At 36.4% G+C, this 12231-nt stretch overlaps 2 protein-coding genes across 2 annotated transcripts; both read right to left on the reverse strand.

The window, feature by feature from the left end:
- Positions 1–722: 722 nt before the first annotated feature.
- LOC114724974 (putative receptor-like protein kinase At4g00960) lies at positions 723–3839 on the reverse strand. The gene is made up of 7 exons (XM_028911440.1): positions 3409–3839; positions 3068–3193; positions 2605–2801; positions 1951–2161; positions 1635–1872; positions 1224–1374; positions 723–1116 (listed from the first exon to the last, which is right to left on the reverse strand). Exons 1-7 carry the CDS (start codon positions 3836–3838, stop codon positions 829–831), a joined length of 1641 nt encoding a protein of 546 aa, XP_028767273.1. The 5' UTR covers position 3839; the 3' UTR covers positions 723–828.
- A 1809-nt stretch (positions 3840–5648) lies between these two features.
- Positions 5649–10693, reverse strand: LOC114724920 (putative receptor-like protein kinase At4g00960). Its single transcript, XM_028911376.1, has 7 exons — positions 9856–10693; positions 7887–8023; positions 7594–7804; positions 7247–7484; positions 6989–7139; positions 6530–6878; positions 5649–6003 (listed from the first exon to the last, which is right to left on the reverse strand). Exons 1-6 carry the CDS (start codon positions 10661–10663, stop codon positions 6531–6533), a joined length of 1893 nt encoding a protein of 630 aa, XP_028767209.1. The 5' UTR covers positions 10664–10693; the 3' UTR covers positions 5649–6003; position 6530.
- Positions 10694–12231: the final 1538 nt, after the last annotated feature.

Consider the following 12231-nt stretch of genomic DNA (forward strand, 5'->3'; position numbering starts at 1 on the left):
AAGCAAATTGCAGTTTCCTACTTGCTTCATGGCCCCCACTTCCTATTAAACTTCCTTTCCACTTCGCTTTTATTAACTTTTTCCCAAATTATGGTCTGAACCATAATTCAAGCTAGAGTGACAATGTAATTGACACAAATTAGATAATTCAAGATTTGTGTTCTTTTCTCAATGAACACTAATATTACCAAACACAACTTCAAATGAACAACACCCAACTTCAAGATTTGAGGCTCTCTGATGTAAGGGGATGGTTAGATTGGCTTTTCAGAAATACTTTTACGGATTTCAAGCTAAGTATATGAGAAGAGTTTTATTGCGATTTGTATGAAAGTATTTTTTGAAGTAATTTTTGGGATTTTCTTGCATGCGAAGACTCATAGCACATTTCCGGTAAATTTTTGGAACGACGAACTGTGAAGTAATATGTGTCTACTTGTCATTTTTCTGGTAAAACATACATCTATTATCTGGAAAAATGTACTTTTTCTAAGTTCAATCTACTGCCCATATGGTCTTTGTGACAACTCAGAAGCATAGAAATATCCGTTCGGATGGATAAAGATGGACAACGCTATGAGGTGGAAATTACAAAACATGCATCTTTTATTCTTAATATGTCCCCTCACTTTTTCCCACGTATTTACGGCTAATGTAAGAAGGAAAAGTAAAGCAAAAGAAACAAAGGCTTAATCTCTCAGCTCAAGCAAAAAACAGAGATAAAACCAAAAGCTAGCGAAACATATAAGAGTTGAGTCAACAAATAAGATCGTTCTAGGAAGATCCTCATCAATAAATACAGGAAGTGAGGAGACTGATCTGTCTCAGTCAACAATCACATGAAACTTTCTCAGTGGAAACAGATGTGGAGGAGGACTGAATAGCAGCGAAGAATCTGCCGACTGAAAATGGAGGTGCAAATGGGCGAGGAAGATTGCTGGAACTTGCTAGCATTAGAACAACCGATGACATAGTGGGCCTATCTTGTGGGTTCTCTTGAACACATAGAAGCCCAATATGGATCCATCTCAAAGCTTCATCCTTATCAGCACAAGTTTTGACCAATTCACTCTCCACAAGTTCAAGTCCTTTGCCTTCATTCCAGAGTCGCCATGCCTGTTCAAACTCTCACAAAGGTTAGATGATTTTATTTATTTATTTATTATATAATACTACTTTTAACCTTATTTCTCCATAAGGGGACAAAGGAAAAAAGAGCTTACGTGGGAAAGAAGACTTAAACCACGTTCTGGTTGGTAGAAGCCGGTGTTTCTTTTTCCACTGATAATTTCTAGCATGATGACACCAAAGCTGTAAACATCCGACTTGATGGAAAATACTCCCTCTAAGGCATATTCAGGTGCCATATATCCACTATAGAATGTTTAAGAAGCCTTTAGCAAGTCAGGCGGATAAGCAATAAGAGTAAACACCTTTTAGGTGCTATTCAGTTTAGATAATAGAGCAAATTAGCGATGAAAAAACATCAACGCTATGCACATTCAATTTCTGTGTAAGGGTATTATTGATTCTGCTGAAAGGAACAATACAATGGTGAATAATTTTGAATAAACATTATGTAGGATGTGTGACATTTGGATGTAAGTTGAGTTGTGAGAATCATAAATACTTACTATGTACCAATAACTCTTTCGGTACTAGCTTGATTTTGATTGCTGCCAAAAATTCTAGCTGTTCCAAAATCGGAAATTTTTGCATTCATCTCTTCGTCTAGTAACACATTGCTTGCTTTTAGATCTCTGTGGATAATTTTTAGTCTTGAGTCCTCATGCAGGTACAGAAGTCCTCTTGCAATTCCCTTTATAATATTCCTCCTCTTGGCCCAATCTAGTTGTTGACGTTTTGTTCGATCTGCTTAAAAGGAAGATCCTTATTAATAACAAGCAGATATAGATATTTAGGTAATCAAAAGAGGGAGAGAAAACGAACCAAACAAGAAGGTGTCAAGGCTGGTGTTGGGCATGTATTCATAGACTAGAAGCTTTTCATTTTCTTCCAGACACAACCCCAAAAGCCTCACAAGATTTTTGTGTTGAAGTTTTGCTATCAATGTCACTTCATTTTTGAATTCTTCAAGGCCTTGCCCTGATTTGAATGAAAGCCTTTTAACTGCTACCTCCTTGCCATTACTCAACATCCCCTGCATGTATACTAGATTTTAATCACAATCTAGAAATATGAAAAAAAAAAAGAGAGGCTAGTTTTCTCTTTTCTGGCGAAAATGAGCACTGATATATCTTTGGAAAGTGTAGTTCATTCACAGTCGTTGGTTTTAAAGTTTGCAAAATAGTCCCTGGAGGTGTTATCAAAATAATTATCATGTTTAATCATTCTCTTGGTGTCTACAATGTCATTCGAATTTCAATTTGATTTTTAACGTTTGTAATTAAATCTCTACAATTTTTTGCCTCCTATGTTAAGTGAGTTGGACGATAAATTGTGCATATTTATAGTGTCAGGACGGCAGATGGTTGATTAAGGTGAATGATCCATTTAGTTCACGAAAATTAATCATTACTAATGCAATCTCCACATCATACAATTGAATTGAATAGACTCAGGCAAGAAAGTTTGCTCTCCAACCTTGAAAACGAGTCCAAATCCTCCTTTCCCAAGTTTGGCTTCTTCTGAGAAATAGTTTGTAGCAACCTTAATGGTCTTCAAACTAAAGTTTTGAACTTCACCATCGTACTCATCTTTTGATGTTCCTTTCTCTTTAGAGTAGTGCTTCTTTGAAGTCCCCGACTTCTGCAACAGGATTTCATCAGTTCTTTTTCCCCCTGGATAAAAAAACTGGTTAGAAAGTTAGAAAGTTATAGCAACTACATCAAAATTTTAGTGCGTGTGAAAAGTAGAAAAATATAAATCAGGCTTCGCTCTCATCATGTAACATATCTTTTGACCTGAGGATCAGAGAGGAAAGAAGTGGGGTTCACTGATGTAGAACAAACACGGTGGATATAAGTCCCACCTTGTTCCTCTCTTTATCTCTTCAAACTTCAAGTAAAATAAACTTCAGAGGATCTTGATCCTTCTCATCACATACCTTTAAGTCTTCTTTTCCTGTGAAAACATACATAACTTGCAAAACCCAAAAAAGCTGCAGCCATTGCAACTGGTACGAGTATAACTACACTGGCTCTAAGGTTTGATGTGAAATCTTCTGCAGAACCTGCTCTTCCACGAATTGTGTCAGTATAGATGTGGAATCTTAGCCAACTTTAAGCATCAACCATATTCTTAAGGGAAAAAAAGAAAAAATGGTTAGTTATAGTATGTATTTTTAAATATTCATCCTTTTTAATTGATTTTGGGATTGAGATACAAACTTAGATTGACTCAAACTTCCGAAGAAACTAAAACATTAGAGGCTGAGAATATATCTACCTGCATCATCTGGCTGGTTCATTGGTGGTATAGGGGCAATCTCTGGTCCCAAGATTTGCTGATAGAATATGTAATTTTCATGCCTGATATTGCAACTTGGACCAAATATTTGCCAACCAGCCTTCTGTTGGCGAAACTTCTGTGCTTCTACCATTAATTTTGACAAACAGAAGCTGCATGAACTACTATTTAAGTCTCTTGTGCACTGCACAAGACCATATCGATGCTCAGAACTATTTGTCACCACCTCTGAACCGTTTGCTCTGAACAGCATAGATGTATTTGTCGCTTCTTTTATGAGTTGGTAAATCAGAGCTAGCGCATCGACATCAGGTTGATTGAGTGAAGTTCTATTTCTCTGATTCCACATGAGTTTCTGAGGCTTAATTTGTGCCACTCCAAAGAAGTTCTTTGGAGAGTATCTGAGCATGCACTGATCATACCAGATGATTGCACTTGGGTTATATGCACATTTGATTTTGATTTCTCGAGTTGCAACTTTGATACAATTTTGGCAGGTTTGAACGGAAACGTCTCCCCTGCAAAGGTAGAGGCCATAAAGATTACGTGAAAAATCTTTGTAAAAGCTGTGAAGGGATGATTTGGAAGACAAATAATTCAAGAGGAAAGTGAGATTGGATTTGAATTTTGCAGGATTTCTGCTACTAGGTAGTTTGTCACAGGCCTTATAAAGGTAGGTTATCTGGGAGTTATGGGGGATGATGAACACAGAAACTGAGAGTAAAATCAGAAGTAAATTTCTGCTGTTTACGGAGGGAAACATTTTCACCTTAGGCTTCTTTGGTTAATTTGTTACGATGGATATGAAGCCTTTCACTGATGGAAAGAAGTAAACGGAAGGCCTGTATGTCTCTTTCAGCTCCATGTTGCCTCTGGGGAACACCCAAATGTTAATTGTTTGTTTATAACTGCCAATGCTTCATGGTTATGAACTGAACCAATCTAAATGAACCTTCTTCTCTGATATTTTAATATTATCTTTTCTCTTGGCTTCTTTTTCGAAACGTTATCACTGTTTCCTTTAGTTTAATCTCAACAACAAAAAAAAGAGGGGAAAGAAAAATGCTAATTCCTTTGGATATTGACGGGGGGTCAAAATCAATATGGTGCACCGCAAGGTTAATAAAATTTTGTTGTGGCCAGAACTTTGATTGAGGGGCAAACACCAGCAGATTGTAATTGATGGGTGGAAACTACAAAAATAAAAAGGTCAATACCATGTTTAGTCCCTAAAATTTGATTTTGGTTTAGATCTTGAAATTTGAAACAATGGTTTTGGTACTTAAAACCTTGTTTTAGCAACCCAAAACACTGTTTCAGAGTCAAAAAAGTCTTAGGTGGATCAAAACAACGTCAAATTCTAAGGATCAAAATCAAAATGAGCTTAAACTTTAGAGACCAAAGATGATATTAACGCAAAATAAAATTATCAATGACTTGCAGGCCTTTTGGCTAAGGTCAAGTGTAGTATTTGTTTTTATCAATTTATTTTCTGACCCAGTGTCCATTGGCTCACATGTTATTAAAATAACACTGATTTCCCATTAGTCCTATTGAGGAATTGAGATTTGTTAATGCGTGGTGGACAAGACAGATTGATAAGGAAACAAAAGAAAGAAAGATACAGGGCAGCAGGAGCAGTTAAACACAGCCAACCGGAAAGGTTTTGAACCAATGAGAAGAGGAGGGGACAATAAAGCGCCAAAAACTATTTGTGGATAGATATTTGAGAGTCGAGATAGAATTTCTTTAATGAAAGATCCAATCAAGCAGGTTGGACGATTATCATCATCAAAAGAAAGGAGATCCTAAAAGCATTTATCTTATTTAAATCAATTTGAAGCAAGATTCTTTCTTTTCCAAATTTTTAAGGCTTCCATCAGAAGAGAAGGTTATTTAGATGGACAACAGACGTTCTCTCCTGGATATCACAAATCGACATTATTTGGCATTCACAAAATTTCCTAGTTCAGGTACTGATCACTAGTGGTAAAAGAGCATCCCTTTTGCACTACAAAGGAAGAAAGGAGTTCACAAAGACATCATCAAGAAGGATATTTGGCAGCTGTCCCTACCATGTTTTGTCTACAAGTTAGAATCTAGTAGTTACATGAGTTACTGTCAGATTCTCATGAACTTGTTGCAATTGAGTTTTACTGCCAAAACGGGACATTTTAAAAGAACTAGGAAGCATGCAGAAAATGCAGGTTAGAAGGATATTGGAAGTGAGAGAGAGTAGCTGTTAAGTCGTTTCGTTTTTCATGGGGGCATGCTTGAATAGTTACGAAGGGTGACCAAAGGAGTTGGGAAGATTGGGCTTCTCAGAGGATTGTCACTTATTAGAGTTATTATCAATATTTTTCATTGCAAGTTCAATCGACCAAGTGTTCATACACAAACGCTGTTGTTGGTAAACACACAAGTGGCATAAAGATTCTGGAAGTTCACAAAGTTGCATTCAAACTTGTACAAGCAGCAAGGAAGGATCTGAACAGCTTTTGTTTCGATTCTACACCAACATCTGTGGTGGTGTTGCAGGATTAAGAGGGCTTCGGGCATCTGAACGCCTAAACCTGCAAGAAAAGCTATTTTCTTTATTGCTTCCTTCATCATCCGTCAAAATCCCTATTGACTACACATGAACTACTGAATTCAAAGTAAAAATAAAAGGGTGAGTCTTCCCATGCTCATGCAATTGGAGAATGCTTTCATTATATTGGCAATCATGAAGTATTGTTTTTCTTCATAAACCATATTGTAAACCGGTAATTGAGGCTCATAAGTTTAACTTCCACACTTACATTTGCAAAGAAAATTTCTTCCTTATCATGGGGTTCTCATCATCAATCTGGACTGTTCAAATTGATTTTGGATAGTCCAAATCTAATTTAATTTTAATTTTTACATTTGAAATAACTGTTTAGTTTAATATATACGGAATCTGAAAATAAAAATGCTCTTATAATGGCTACTTTTCAAGATCTAAAAATAAAGATGTTCTTATAAATTGAAAATTTTAAATTTGGATGACACAATCTCGTCACCGTGACAAGTATTACGTGCCTATTGCTATGATGAATAGTGAATGTAGACCTTACCTTTTAGCGAGGATATAGCTTAGTTATTGAGGCCTCATCTACTGATAATATGTCAGAAGTTTTACTATTTTGTTCACTTGAGGCTGTTGGCACAGAGCTGTGCTCCTCAGATTTGATGTGTGATAAACTGTTTTTTTTCATAAAAAATGCCGGCTGCAAGGGTTCTGGAAGAGAGAAAGAGTCGCTCTCAAGCATGAGCAAAACTGAAGCCATGGTTGGTCTATTAAAAGCCCTTTCTTGAACACAGAGCAATCCAATGTGAATGCATCTCAGTATTTCACTTTTTGAATTGTCATTTAATGTGGGATCTACAATATTTGATGATGTTCCTTTCCTCCAGTTTTTCCATGCCTGCAAGAAGTTGTTTAATTGCAAAAAATTTCAAGTAATCTAATATAGTTAATTTTTTAAACTTAGTTCTAGGGACAAGAAGTTAAATAATGAAAAGAAGGAAAACATACAAAGCTTGGAAGGTGCTCAATATTCTCCCCATCATGGATGCCACCATTCTTTTGGCCCCTTACAATCTCAAGAATTAGTACGCCAAAACTAAACACATCTGACTTTATAGAGACTTGTCCATATCTTGCATACTCTGGTGCCATATACCCTCTGCAAGTTAAAATGATCAAATACAATCACATTCAAGTGCTTGCTCTCATGTTTTGTTTGTTATGTCGGGTCCTTAGTTAGTAGCTTTATCAAATTGTTACACTTACAAGGTTCCCACAATTCGATTTGTCTTGGCTTGAGATTCATCAATAGAAAATAATTTTGCCATACCAAAATCCGATATTTTAGGATTCATCTTTGCATCCAATAGAATATTACTTGCTTTAAGATCTCGGTGAATAATTCGCTGTTGGGAATCCTCATGGAGATAATGAAGTCCTCGAGCAACGCCATTTATTATATTGAAACGTGTTCCCCAATCCAAATATCCACGTTTAATAGGATCTACATGTTTCAAATCAAGATATAAACATCTAAAGAATTATCAAGATTGTTCCTCATTTATTCACACAACAAAAAGTGAGGTGATTTTTGTTTAAAGAGAATTTCATACCAAATATGAAGTAATCAAGGCTTCCATTAGCAAGAAGTTCATAGATAAGGAGTCGTTCTTTCTCTTCCAAACAAAAACCAAGCAGCTGAACTAAATTTCGGTGTTGAAGCTTAGCCATTAACAGCACTTCATTCTTGAATTCAGTATCTCCCTGCCCAGAAACCCCAGACAACCTTTTGACAGCAATATTTTGTCCATTGGAGAGCTTGCCCTGAAGTTGACCAAGAACCAAGATTTATTGTAATTAGACTTGGAACTGATATTTATTTAACATGACATTGTTGTATCCTAACCTTATAAACAGGTCCAAATCCACCTTGCCCAAGCTTATTTGCATCAGAGAAGGAATTTGTAGCGACTTCGATGGTTTTAAAGTTGAACTGTATTGATTCAGCAGGCTTAATTTCATTATTGTTAGCTTCAAGTTCACCTGGTACAGAGGAATTTAAGCTAGTCGTTGTAATTATGTCACTGGATTTTTCATGGCTACCATATTGATTGGATGTATGTGCACTTACTTTGAATAGCTGTTCCCAGTTTCCTTCCTTTTGCAACGTAAACCCCAACGAGGCTAAGCAGTACCACAAAGCCGACTACAGGCGCAATTATCTCAATGACAACTCGTGACTTACTGTGTTTTCCTAAGAAAAAAAGATCACGTTCATTAATTAACAATAATTAATAAAATAAAAAGATTCATAATGAAACATGTTGGATGTTTTTTTTGACCGGGGAAATGAATTCCAGTAGAACCAAAAAAGGTTACAAGGGAAAAAAAAGTTACTACACAAAACAAAAACACAAGCCCAAACAATAAGCCCACGAAACAATCATGTTGGATATGTAAAGCCCAACTACTCTGTAGGACAAAAACTCTACTACTACGATTTTTCTTAAGAATAATATTAATGTTGATACTTATAGTTTGATTGAATTTTGGTATTAATCAATTTTTTAAACTCAAGACCCTTCACGTGGCACTTCTTTTTTCTTTCTTTATTTTTTGTCCTGATTAGACTGTACATTTTTAGAAAATTAGTTGCAAATTATTTTATAGTCAATAGTGAACTGTGTGGATATGGACCATGCTGAATTTTATACAAAATTAGTTAATAATAAATTGGGAACGATAAGTGTCAAATCGTTGCAAGAATTATTTCTAAAAGCTAGAACATTAGTTGCAAAATTTCACGTATCATCTAAAATTCTGGAAACTTAGCGTAAAATTTCTATATCTATATGTATTAAAGATTGTTTTACTTTTCCATGTTACAAGTTGGAATATCATTTGTAAATTTTTCACATATTAGTGTCAAGTTTTGGAAAGTTAACAAAAATTTTTGAAAATATTTATTGAAAAGATTTACATATAGTCTTCTGCAAATTGATATTTATATAATAATTTGTAATTGATTTTTTTTTTGTAAAAATTATACATGGAACATTTTTGAAGAGTAGTTATGAAGTTTGGTGTCATTATTAAGGATTAGAAGTCCTTAACTGAAATTTTGACATTTTGTAATCACAAACTTAAATTAAATTACTATATAGGTGACAACTCAAGTGTCATTCCCTCGTTCCCCTGTAGATAAGGATTAGATGGTATTTATGTCTTTGCTTATTTTTATGGAAAAGACAATTTTTAATGAAGATAAAATACCTAAATTTCAATTTGATCCTATAAACTTAACAAATCTCTAATAGGATCATAGGATTTCTAAATATGTGTCTTTTGCTAAATTACTTTTCGTTTATTTCTTCTTTCTAAGTTGCCTCTATTGACAATCGGCCGCCACTCCCATCACCACTAGCTGAAGCTCCGACAATCTCCCAGTGTTAGAGCTTCGGTCACTAGGGCTTCTATCGTGACGGGTTCACTAAAACTTCGGCCACAAGTGGGGTAGCCTTTTTTCTTTTTTTTCCTTTTAATTTTTTTTAAAGAAAGGTCGAGGAGCAATGTGGTATAATAAAAGTACAAGATTCTCAAATTCCAAATTCATCCTCATGATCTAATATAATGAGAGATTTGTTGAATTTGATGGGCCAATTAATTTGGAATTTGAACATTTTTGTTGGATTTAAATGTGGGATTGTTCATATTTTTATTTCGTTATTTTTTGAATTAAAGGATAGCACTAATGGTTTTTCTCTCCTTTTTTTTTTTTATGGTTTTTTCTGACGAGAAGTAGCCTAACGGTTTAAGATTGAAAAGTACCAAAAAAACAACGAGAAACTGTTAATTTAAGAAAAGTTGAAAAGTACCCTGTGACGATGTCATATAGACGGAACGAGGAGAAACTAGCGGTGCCGGTGCCGGTGCTGATACTGAAATTGGTACATCAGCGGTCGCTTCATAGAATCTGTAACTTTCAAATCTGATATTGCAGCTCGGTTTAAAAACCCTGCCTCCTACGCTACCATTACAACATTCTGGAATTTTCGAGATAGCCCCGTCCAAGCAATTACGACACTCCGACTCATCCAAATCAGGCATGCACTGAACAACACCGTATATCTTCCTCCCACTGGATCCTGCTTCAGTATTCCCGGCGGCGAATTTCCGGTGAGAATCACCGGACGCTGCTTTCCCACTCAGACTTCCAAGTAAGCCATTCACAACTAGCTTATACTCATCCCAATTTGTTATATTTTCCCTCACGCTCCTATTGTAGATAGTGAAATCCAGAGTCGGGACGACGCCGAATATTACAGATCCTGAGTAGAACAATAGGCACTCGTCGTATATTGAAATAGCGCTGCTGTAACCATAACAGGAATGCGTAACGGTGGTGGAATTTCTGAGGCAGTCACGGCAGGTGGTTGGAGTAACATCTGCTCGGCAGAGTCCGATTGCGTAGACTGTGTCTGGGGATTGACCGTAAGAGAGATTGTAGAAGCCGTAATCGACGTTAGGGTTTGAAGTGGTTTTGGATAGGAGGATGTTGAGGTTGAACTGGTAGGTGCTGTTTGGCGCATAGGTTCCAAAGGAAGTTAAGCAGTAGTCATAGAAATGAGAATGGAGAAGAAGAAGAGTACGAAAGGAGATGGTTCTCACAGAATCAATAGCCATTGGTGCTCTGAGTAGGCTGAGGAGACTGGGTCAGTTATGCTGTGCTTGGATGGAAAGAAAAGTTGAGAGGAAAAAAAAAATAGGAGAAGAGAAAATAAAGAGAAGGAAAAAATGGAGGAAAGTTGTGATCATCCCTCTTGCTTGGATTGATGAGAGAAAACAGGAAGGAAAGAAAATTAGCATATGAAGTAAGAACAGTATTTTAATGCTGGAAAATGAGGAGGGGCAATGGGAAACCGATCAATCTAAACTCTCCTCAATGGCTATGGAGTACTTCAAGAATCTTTACTCATTAGATCAGGCAGAACCCACGATGTATCCCTACAAAAGTTTATTTCCCCCCCCCTACTGATGTTCTCACTAACCTCCTAGCTTCTCCTGTAACTAAAGCATAAATTAAAGACGCTCTCTTTGATATGCACCATCTTAAATCGCCAGGAATAGACGGCCTCCATGTGCATTTTTTCCAGACTCAATGGGACATAGTGGGCGATGCCATGTTTAAGGAAGTGAGAGGTATTTTTGAAGGAAAGGAAGTGGATCAGAGTTTCAACAAGACTCTTATTGCTCTAATTCCTAAGGTGGATCACCCCCAAACCCTCAAGGAATTTAGACCAATGAGTCTTTGCAATACAATTTATAAAATCATTACGAAGGTAAAGGCAAACAGACTCAAGTTCGGTATGCCTCTTCTCATTGCGCCATACCAAACAAGCTTTATCAAAGGCTGTAACATCACCGACAACATCATTATTGCTCAGGAGGTTATACACACAGTGAGAAGGAAGACTGGGCAAACAGGTTGGATGGCCATTAAGGTTGATCTTGAGAAGGCCTTTGACAAGTTGCGTTGGGACTTTGTGGAAGAGCCCCTCAGAGACGCCAAGATTCCAGATAGGCTAATTGATGTCATTATGAAATGCATTTCTACCCCCACTACACAGGTCTTGTGGAATGGCACTCCGTCTCCCCCTTTTCGACCACAGCGGGGCATCAGACAAGGAGACCCGCTGTCCCCGTACATCTTCGTCCTGTGTATGGAGCGACTCTCTCAGGCCATCCATGCGAAGATGTGCAAAGGCAAGTGGAAGCCAATTAAGTTGGGACGTAAAGGACCGGCATTATCACACCTTTTCTTTGCAGATGACTTAGTTAGAGAAAACTTGTTTCTCCTCATGTTTTCCTCTCTAGTTTTTTCTCCTCCCTAATTTTCTCTCAATCCAAGCAAGGGCTTAGTGTATGAAACGGAAGGGTATAGTCTCAACGCAAGGAAGATATATATAAAGCTTGTTTGGCTTTCAGTTTTCAAAGCAGTTTTTTGTTTTAAAAAACTTAAAGAAAAAACATATAAAAACATGTTTGAAAATGTATTTTTGGTTGTGTTAAAAATTAAAAAAGTCAAAATTTATTTTAAAAGACGAGAAAAAATCAGAACATCTTTTTTATGTTTTGTTACGTTTTGTTTTACGAAATTAGATAAGAGGGGAGAATAATATTATATTTTCGATCATAATCATGCTAATCGAAAGATATTATTTCTCCTTTCATTTTAACATTTTATAAAAGTA

Source organism: Neltuma alba, unplaced genomic scaffold, assembly GCF_004799145.2.
Source record: "Neltuma alba isolate B1F8T4 unplaced genomic scaffold, ASM479914v2 tig00012206_pilon, whole genome shotgun sequence".
NCBI classification, from domain to species: Eukaryota; Viridiplantae; Streptophyta; class Magnoliopsida; order Fabales; family Fabaceae; genus Neltuma; species Neltuma alba.